The sequence below is a fragment of the Octopus bimaculoides genome, chromosome 8 (genome assembly GCF_001194135.2).
Source record: "Octopus bimaculoides isolate UCB-OBI-ISO-001 chromosome 8, ASM119413v2, whole genome shotgun sequence".
In the NCBI taxonomy this organism is placed as follows: domain Eukaryota; kingdom Metazoa; phylum Mollusca; class Cephalopoda; order Octopoda; family Octopodidae; genus Octopus; species Octopus bimaculoides.
The window spans coordinates 55,005,729-55,016,451 of record NC_068988.1 but is presented as its reverse complement, the minus strand read 5'-3'; the positions used below and the strand labels follow the sequence as shown (position 1 = coordinate 55,016,451).

Here is a 10,723-nt window from a genome sequence, read left to right as displayed (position 1 = left end):
TATATATACATACATACATACGCAGTATGGCACCCACATCAGTGGCAGGCCATAAAAGGAAGAGTAAGTCACCCCTTCTGTCTGTTGACAGCAGGACATTGGATAACTGATAAGGCAGAGGAGTCATAGACCAACTGTTTGATGGTTATTGTGATCAAATAAAATGTCTGTACCACCAGACAACAGTTGGATGTCAACCAGCAAGTGAGTTGCTACTGTGAGCAGCCTGCACTCTTGTACACCACTTGGTGTAGAGGCCCAGAGAAGCAGTCTGGTGGCAGTGGATGATGCCAACAGCATTACTTACAGTCCAAGGGCATTTTGTTCAGAGAAGTCTGAACAGAACAATCAATGTCAACTTATAATGGTCAGCTTCCACACCTCATCATCATCATCATCATCATCATCGTTTAACGTCCGCTTTCCATGCTAGCATGGGTTGGACGATTTGACTGAGGACTGGTGAAACCGGATGGCAACACCAGGCTCCAGTCTGATTTGGCAGAGTTTCTACAGCTGGATGCCCTTCCTAACGCCAACCACTCAGATATATAATATATGTGTGTGTATGCATACAGACATGTATATGTATGTATGCATATATGTGTGTTGTTTTGCATTCATGATTTACACCAAACAGATATTTTTTTAGAGCTATGATTTAAAAGGCCAAGTCTACAGAAATATGTATACTTACCACAGGTCTTTGAAAAAGCTGATCTTGATTTTCCACCTTTAGCCGACCAATGTTGACAGTGATTCATTGAGCGAATAAAACTGAAACATGACATGAATAATATGGTCATATTCCAAAATGACAAAAAATGGCACCGTTATTACTATCAAGTGAAGGGATTACCATCAAGGGAAGTGAGGCAGCACAGAAATGGTAAATAGTTTACAGCACAAAAGAAATCACTTTAAACTTGCTAAAATAGTATTGAAAGTGGTTTATATGATTGGAACTATAATTTCAAAGTAGTCATGGTGTCATAGTTAATTACAAAGACTTTGCAATTAAAAAAAGTAGGAGAAAACTTTTCAAATATAAAGTGGTAGTATACAAAAATAAACATTATTTTCCATCTTTACTGTTAGTTTTGTTTCATTTTGAAAATTAGAAATTTATTTTATGGTTTATAATTGTTTATATTTTGAATTGCATACATATATGAGGCCGCCAAAATCTTTTAAGTGCTTACGGTCTTTATGGGTCTTAATCCAGCTCAGTGCTAGACATGCCCATTGCTAAGGAGGCACACTGGACAGCACTACTCCCTCACTATTCAATGGTGCACCCTCAGATTTAGAAAATACACTTTACAAAAATCTTCCCACAATACAAATTTAAATATTCTGAAGCACCCTCCAGGCATCAAAGTCTGGTGACAGGCCTGGTCATAGATACACTATATCTGGAAGAAAAAAAACCCAGAATACCAAAATAGAAGATGAAATGATCATGGTTGGGATACTTCTAATTATCATAGCTTTATTCAATCATGGCTATTCAACATTTGAGTAAGGGTGTTGCCAGTGCTGCTGGAGTGGCTCCTGTGCAGGTGACACATAAAAATACCATTTGAGTGTGGCTGTTGCCAGTACCGCCTGACTGGCCCTTGTGCCGGTGGCACATAAAAGCACCCACTACATTCTCGGAGTGGTTGGCATTAGGAAGGGCATCCAGCTGTAGAAACTCTGCCAGATCAGATTGGAGCCTGGTGTAGCCATCTGGCTCACCAGTCCTCGGTCAAAACATCCAACCCATGCCAGCATGGAAAGTGAACGTTAAACGATGATGATGATGATGTTCTGAGGTCAAACACTGGCTTTTGGATGCCTTTAACAGAGTTTACTCACAAGCATTTGGACAAGAATCCTGATTCCCTCTCACTTCACATTTTACCTGTAGACATTGACCTACAGATTGGGCAATGGCCACAAAAAATTTGTCAATCTGGGAGAGTATACAAGGATCTTAGGTACAGTCATTCTCCTCTGACTAACTTATTAAAAGAAAGTGTATTTTTAGATTACTAGTATGGTAGAGTCAGCAGAAAGGCCTTATAATATCTTGTTCAAATTTTACTAGCAGTGACTTTACTTTTCCTCCTTCTAGAATAACAAAAAATAAGTATTAGATAAGTACAGAAGCTGATCTAATCAACTGTTCTCCCTTCCAAAGTTTGTGTGGTTATCTGCTTATGTTATAGATCATTATTATTATTATTATGGTGGTGAGCAGCCAGAAATTTTAGCACAGAAGATGCTTAGCAGCATTTCTTTTGACTCATTATGCTCTGAGTTCAAATTCTGCCTGAGGAATTCCAACCACATTTCGTGATTCACTACTTCAACAGCTTCTTTATAGGATTCAATGGCTAAGGACATTATTAGGAGGAACCACATCCGGTTTCAGCCCCTACTCCTCTACCGATTTTGACGTGGCACCCTCACCCTCTTTTCAAGGGTGTCTTTAGCTCTGGTGTTGAGTGTATTTTTTTCTTTTTCCTTTGGCCATTTTTTGTTCTTTGGTTTCTTCGATGCAGCATCAACCAATGTCAGCAGGTGAATGACCACCCTGCCAAATTTCCCTTTAAATCATCATCCCCTTTGAATTTGGTGGTCATTCTTGCTACCTTGTCATCAAATTTCTTATAGCTAGCTGCATCATTTGCCTTCAGTCACTTAACCTTTGGCTTCTTCACGCCTATCTCTTTTCCTGGCTGTTCCAATTCGACTGTTGAATGACCCTTGCTATGGTTTCTTTCCAGGAGGTTCTGGTCACACATCTTCTGGTTTTTCCACCCACACTGTTGAATCACCTTCTTCTGACACACCTTCCCTTGGTGAATTCTAAGCCTGATGTAACTAGAAAACATCTTTCCGCAGCAGCTGAATTCCTCATCTAAAAATGTAACTTTGCCTTTCATCCTTTTGGTGGGGTCAATAAATTAGGGTACTAGTCAAGTACTGGGGTCAATGATATTGACTAAACTCTTCTCCCTGAAACAGCTGACCAAGTGTCAAATTTGAAATGACAATTATCATCATTATTATTGTTGTTCTTATCATTATTAAGGCAGTGAGCTGGCAGAATCATTAGCATGCCGGGAAAGATGCTCAGTAGTATTTTGATTCACATTCTGTCAAGATCAACTTTGCCTTTCATCCTCTTGGGGTTGATAAAATAAGTACCAGTTAAGCACTAGGGTTGATGTAATTAACTAGTCACCCCCCCTACAAAATTTCAGGCCTTGTGTCTTTAGTAGAAAGGATTATTTATTATTATCATCATTATTGTTGTTGCTGCTGTTGTTAGCATTACTTCATCACTGAAAACTAGGTTTTGGGATTTGCTTGTGCCAACTTCCTGACAATAATATCTTATTCCCACATGAGACTTCAAGACTTAAAAACGAAAATTTATTTTCCTACATATGCAAAAATTTGAATGAAGATATTACAGGTGTGAGGTGTCAAATCTGAACTCAAATCCCTCGTTGCAACAAAAACTAGATTGTTACAGTTACTTACACGTCTTCTCCGGCAGGAAATACCAAAGAGCGCAGTTGTCTGAAATGTTCAGCGAAATGTACACGGCAATAGAAACGAGATGAGGAATCGGAAAACTCTAGAAAATGGAAAACAAATTAAAGCTACAATAATTAAGAAAAAAATGTTTTGTTAATTAAATCACAATCTTTTAGACTCATCTTTCTTCAAATTGGATTGAGTTTTTCTCTGGTGCTGATGAAATCAGATAGATTGACTTATCTGTCTAATGATATCAAGAGAAACAGATACCAGAAAACATTCTATTTACAGGAGTTATAAGGTAGTGATTATATTATTTTGCTTGTTACGTTACTCGGTAATAAATGTTCTTTTGAAGCATTGATTTATGAACAAAGGAAGTATAACAGTAAAGACAGCAGGGTGGGTAGGTACCACTGACAATAAAGAAGCTAGGGGAAAATGAGAATGAAGAAAAAGATGAAGTGAACAAAAAAAGTGCAGCAAAAATTATGAAGATAATGAAATAGCAAGAGGAAGAAGTAATAAGAAAAAGAAGATGAAAACAAAAAATGATTTGAAAGATGGAAAATGAAGAAAAGAATAAAGTAGGAGGAAATGTTGAATTAGAAACAAAATATGATGGAGGACTTACGGATGTCAATATGTGGGTTAATGGCCACCTTGCAGGGTTTGCTCTTCTCCCCATCAACAGGAATTGAACTAGTTCCGTCATTAACATCTGGAGGAAAATATTGAGGAATAATGATATGTACACATTTATAACAAGCACATTGATGTACAATGATTGTTTGTCTCAAGAAAATAGAATATTGGAGTTCAAATTTTGCCCAGTCTCAACAGAATCAAAAACAGATTAGACAAGTAAAAAAAAAAATTGAACATGTCCAGGCCTGCATCCCACTCAACCACACATTTTATGACACGGTACAATCCCCGAGTGAAATACAATATTGACTAGTTACCAGTGGACCCATAGGTCACTTCCATACTTTTTTGATCAGTAACTTCTGTGCCACAGGTCTGCTTGAACAATAAGACCCATCCAACTGATAATATAAGTCAGCAATATTGTATCACCACTCAACTCAATCTTTTGTTATGTCATCTGGGGCAGGTCCAACATCTTCAGATTTGACTTTATCACATCTTTCTGTAACCATATTTGATCATCCTCTTCCACTGCCCATAGCCAGAATTACTGTTTTCAACTGACACTCATTATCTATCCACATCATATGTCATCTTTGCCAGTGCAATCATCTCTCTTGCAGATTTCAGCTGATGTCTTTAATGCCCATATGCTCTCTCAGCTCACTTGCACACTGCTTTTAAGCAATTCCACATTACACATCCAATACATTACATTCAATACATGTCATACCTACATGTGGCATCAAATCTCTTAAATAGATATTTTCATTTGACAAATATAATGCTTCTTTTTTTTCAATTTAAGAGACATATAATATCAACTGCTTTTCTGAACATAATTTACCAAGGAGGCTGTAAGTTCTATTTAATATCAAATGGGGGAAAAAACATAATATTTATATTAAAAAGGGTTGAATTTGTATCAAACTAATCTTTTGATTAAGTTAAGGAGTTTAATTTTTAATCACTCTTATCTTCATTTTTTTCCCCCTAGAAAATGTACAAGTCTACCAAAATAAGTAGTATATTTATTAAGTTTCTATGTATACACTCACACAAACATACACACACACACACACACACACACACACACACACACATATATATATTAGTAACTGCAGGTAGGGACACCATATATCATTTTGCAACCATTATATATTACCAAGTACATTACAAGTTTATAAGTCATATATATATATATATATATATATATATATATATATATATATATATATACACAAATATATTGTAGAAAACTGAAAAAGACAAAGTGTAGAAATTGTATTGGTAACACCATCTCAACAAACACTCAAGGAATATATGTATGCAAAACTTTATATTAGTAAATGTAACTACATAGACTGTATAATTATTATTGCTCTGATTCTGTAAAAGTGAATATGCTATCTGCATCTGTAGACGAGTGTATAATCACATATTGCATATATGTGGAAAATGAAAATGTTTCAAGTTAATAATAACTGTGGACAGAATCACTATGACATGATGCTAGCTACACATTATATTACATATACAGGACAGGCATAAAATCACATCAATCTTAACAAAATTTTTCCAATTACCCAAACATTGAGAAATGGCTAAAAAAATTTTTCAAATTACAAAAGCTGCTGGAAAATTAAGAACATTTTTTAGTTAAAAACAGCTAATAATTGAACTTTCAAAAGTCTGAGGAAACTGTACAATATAAATTTCAGTTGATTAAAAGAAAAAAAAAATACCAAAACACCATGAACACAAGACATGTATTATTGCAGCTAGCTGAACTACTGGACAAGACACATTAGTAAATGGCTTTATGAAATAGCATACAATTCATAAAATGTTAACATGCAAAGCAAACACTAAGATTACAAAGCATACATGTGCAACAAACAGTGTATTCATCATAATTACATGCATTACAAGACAAACAACATCTTGTTTATTACAATCATAATATCAACTGCCACCACAAGCATTCTAGTGATATTTTTTGCTGTACAAAGTAAAATTCTCACCATCATCATCTTTATCATTAACATCATCCTCATCACCACTTTTATCATGCTGTTCTATTTCTTCCTTTGCAACATAACCAAACTTATTTTGTGTCAACCATCTATTTCTTTGCCAACATATCTTCCCACTGATCTCATCACATGTCTACTCTACATTAACATATTAACAATGACTATATACTAATTATCAAGGGTAATATTTTCATTGAACTGCTAATTGGTAATGATGACCCTGTCCTAATCTTTATAACATTGCTACTGTGAAACTGGTTTAAATTTGGCTTTTGGGCATTTGTACTTCGAAACTGGAAAGTGTACAAAAATGCCACCTCTATGATATTGGTTCATCTTGTCATTTATGAGCCTGCAAAAGTAATCCCTCTTGATGCTGTCTTTATTGAAATAAAATAGCTTTCAAGAATTAAAACACGTTATCTTCTTAATTCATCTAAACAAGGTTTGTCACTAAGATTGAGTCATACTTCCTGTATTAGTTGTAATCTTCTACCATTCACAACTTTCTAGACAATATGAACCAACAATGTCGTCTCTAAATGGTCAATTAGCTTATTAGAAATAGCAGTCAAACCTCTCTCAAATCACACACTGCTGTCTTAAAAAAAGGACACATTTCATATTGTTTCTCCCAGTTTCAGTAGTTGTTGACAACAAACATCTGAATTGATTGTTTTGTTCCTTGGAAGCAGCTCAAAATACACAACACCTTTGTAATCCCACCAAACTGACAGCATGACCTTTTTTTATGCAATTCAGCATTCGATGTGGTTTGTGCTGGTTCATTATGCTTGGACCATGATTGTTTTCGATTGATGCTATTTTAGACAATCCATTTTTCATCACCAGTGATGATTCGTTTCATAAAAAAAGGTCGATTTCATTGTGTTTGGGATGCACATCGCAAATACTGATTTGTTGTGTTAAGTGAATCTCTTTCAATTTATGTGGAACCCAAATATCGAGCTTCTTAACTAGTCCAAGACATTTTAAGTGATTTCCAATTGTTGTGTGTGATACATTTAACCCCTCTGCAATCTCTCGCATAGTTATATGACAATCAGATTCAATTATGGCTTTGATTCGGTCATCATCAATTTCAGTAGGTCGACCAGAACGTTGGTCATCTTTGAGTGAAAAATCTCCAGAATGGAATTTTTCAAACTATTTCTGACATGTGCGTTCTGTTAAGCAATCAGTACCATAAACTTCAAATATCTCTTTGTGAGCCTCAGTAGCTGTCTTGCATTTATGGAAATAAAAACACAAAATATGGCAAAAAGGTTCATTTTTGCACTCCATGTTAAAATTGACACTGAACTAACAGCTGGAAACAAAAATTTGCACAATTTGCTTCAAAAGTAAGCTAACAGTAATGGCTAACAAATGTCAAAAGGTAAAAATCATAACATTGACAAAAGTCATTCAAAAATATCCTAACTCTGTCTATTTGCGAAAAACAAAATTACTATCTTGCCAACCAAATATATGTGTGTGTGTGTGTGTGTGTGTATATCATCATTACCATTTAATGTCCACTTTTCATGGCATGGGCTGGACAGTTTGACATGGAACTGGCCAGCTGAAAGCTGTCCAAATTCCAATTGTCTGTTGTGACATGGTTTCTGTGGCTGGATGCCATTCCTAACACCAACCACCCAAACAGAGTGTGCTGGGTGCTTTTTATATGCCACCAGCATTTATACATATATACATGTATGTATGTATATATATATATATATATATATATATATATATATATATATATATACACACAGTGTATATAAATACCCACCACAAGGTCCAGTTCTTGTTGCAGGATGGTAGCTTGCATGCCTCGATGACCTTTGAGATCTATGCTAACGGAGTGCAAGTTCCTAGTGTTTCCCATGCTAGACAGACAGGTCAAGGGATATAGACCCGACTAATATGGATTACCTCTTCTCAGATATAAAAATGGGTTTGTGTAGGGCCAGCTTCCCTATTTAGATAAAATCAAAGTTAGAAAAGCATCCATTGCAATCGAAAACCAACAGGACCTGGGAGAGGAAGAGAGAAGGTAGCTCAGAGTCGAGAATAATGGAGAATAGTTGTCACCAATGGCCTATGCTTTGGTGGGATGGAAGAGCTTAAATAAGTATGTATATGTATCTTTTATTTTTTACTCATTTCAGTCTTTTCACTGTGGCCATACTGGGGCATCACCTTGCGAAGCATCTTTAGCTGAATGAATCAACTCTAGTACTTCTTTTAAAGTCAGGTACTCATTCTATCAGTCTCATTTGCCAAACTTATGGGGATGTAAACAAACCAACATCAGTTGTCAAGTTGCAATGGGACACACACACATTTATATATTGCAATGGGCATCTTTCAGTTTTTATCTACCAAATCCACTCACAAGGATTTGGTCAGACCAAGGTGAGTTACTTCAGACTGAGTTACTTCCCCAAGGTACCATGCAGTGGACTGAACTTGGAACCATGTGGTCAGGAAGCAAACTTCTTACTACACAACCACATTGGAATCTAAAAGATAAATTACACCATCTTTCCACAAGAAACCCAAAGTCAAAAGCATTCTTTCCAAACAGAGAACTGAACCTTGGCTGCTGCGGTGAGAGTGTGGAATCCTAACCACTAGATTATTTGGGACACCTGCATGTATATATAATTTTCTAAATGGTTACATTTTATACAACTTTCTAAATCACATCAAATGGTGCTAGGTAGGAGATGAAACAAAAATGATGGCAGAAAAATGACATTTAGATGATGAATTATTATAATTAATCAACGGTAGTTATTTGTGAGGAAATAGTCAAGATAAAGCATATTGTACACATCAGCAATCCTCCAGTGAGGGTGAATGACAGCCGTGCAGAAGTTCAAGATTGAAAATCAGGAACAACACAACTACAAGTAACAAGTCCATACCCATTCCACTTTCTACACTGTCAGCATCCAGTTTTGGATTGTAGCGAACTATATCTATGAGATCAAACTTGTGAGTCAGTTTGGGGCTCCTTTCTTTTGAAGTACTGCCACGCAGAAAGTCAAGTACCCCAGAATGTTTGGATCCTGTTTGAAAGAAGGTAGTTGACCAAAGCTTAGAATGAGTCAGGATTAGAAATTATTGACAAGAAATACTTTGTGTGTATGTATGTGTATGTAAGTGTACACATATACATGTGCATTCATGCATGTGTATGTCTGTGTATGTGTGAGTGTGTGTATATGTGCATTTAATACTTTGTGACCATATTTTTAGTGAAATGCACAACATATGCATTTTAATTAGATCTGAAAATAATCAAGAATTTGAAAGAATTTAATAAAAATGAGATTTTTCATTAATCTGATGTTTGGAACATAAATTGATAAAAAAATTCTCATAAATTTTTGATGGAATATCTTAAAATATGAATATTTTAAAAAGGGAAGTTTTGTATCATGGAACCAGAGGCAATTTCAGGTGGGTTGGTCACAAAAGCTTGAGATACATTGAAAATAATATAAATAATATGGAGACAAATGTAGAGAAACAGGTCATATCAACAAGGGGGAAGCAGATATACTGAGAAAGAACCTGAAAACTGAGTATTAGTATTTAAGGAAAAAAGGGTCTGTTATCTATATTGTCCTCTTATGCACATCTGTTGCCATGCAGGAATATGTTACAGAAGATGAAAAATGATGATTAATGACTTAAAAGCAAATATGAAATTATATATATACAAATAATGTTCAGTTGCAGGATTCTTCCCACCATGTAGCTTGGTGAGCAAGTCATCTCGTATTTTCTGTCTTACCTGTTTATTTGTTTGAAATCACCTGAAGATGGCAGATTTTTGTCTTGATATCATCTAAGAATGTATCAAAAAATGCTGCCAAAATAGCTGTTGTGAATTTTGAATCCCATTTCCCACTGGTGTTCTTCTTTTATGTATACACACACAAACACAGACACACAATTTTCATCATCATTATTGTTGTTGCTTGTTCATTTTCCAAGTATACTAGACTGAATAAATTTGATTTGTAATCAAAGTTACAACTTTTTAGGAAGGTCAAAAGATCAAATTTCACTTGCAGATTTCATTTTTGCATTGGTTTTTGGATGCCCTTAACAAAGTGTAATTGGTGCATTTTATCATGTCACCAGTATCAATGGGGATGTTTCATGTGGTGTGTGCGTACGAGTAGATGTAATCGCCTTACCTCGGTTTTCCTTTCCTCGACTGCGAGTCTGTCTTGCGGTATCCAATCCTTGAAGCTTGCCCCGACCCAAAGTACACCAGGAATAGCAGCTGCTTCTCCCAAACCTAGACTGTCGCTTAACACGTCTTGTCCTGACCACAACCCCGTTCGAAAAGGGCACGAATCCCGATCGAGGCTCCCTCTGCCCTTTTTCCCCTTCCGGTCAGCCTCCCCAGACACTGACGTCATACCACACGCCACCCTGATCTTAAAGATCACGTTCACCCCTACTCCAAT

The 10,723-nt window shown here is 36.0% G+C and overlaps 1 protein-coding gene across 1 annotated transcript in view; it reads right to left on the bottom strand.

Moving 5' to 3' along the window:
* Positions 1–10,723, bottom strand: part of LOC106882632 (1-phosphatidylinositol 3-phosphate 5-kinase) — a 106,411-nt gene that overhangs the window by 7,610 nt on the left and 88,078 nt on the right. Inside the window, exons 36-39 of the mRNA XM_014933373.2 lie at positions 9,164–9,307; positions 4,172–4,258; positions 3,538–3,634; positions 698–777 (exon numbers count right to left, since the gene is read on the bottom strand). Of these exons, the coding sequence (XP_014788859.1) occupies positions 698–777; positions 3,538–3,634; positions 4,172–4,258; positions 9,164–9,307 (408 nt within the window). The remainder of the gene's footprint in view (positions 1–697; positions 778–3,537; positions 3,635–4,171; positions 4,259–9,163; positions 9,308–10,723) is intronic.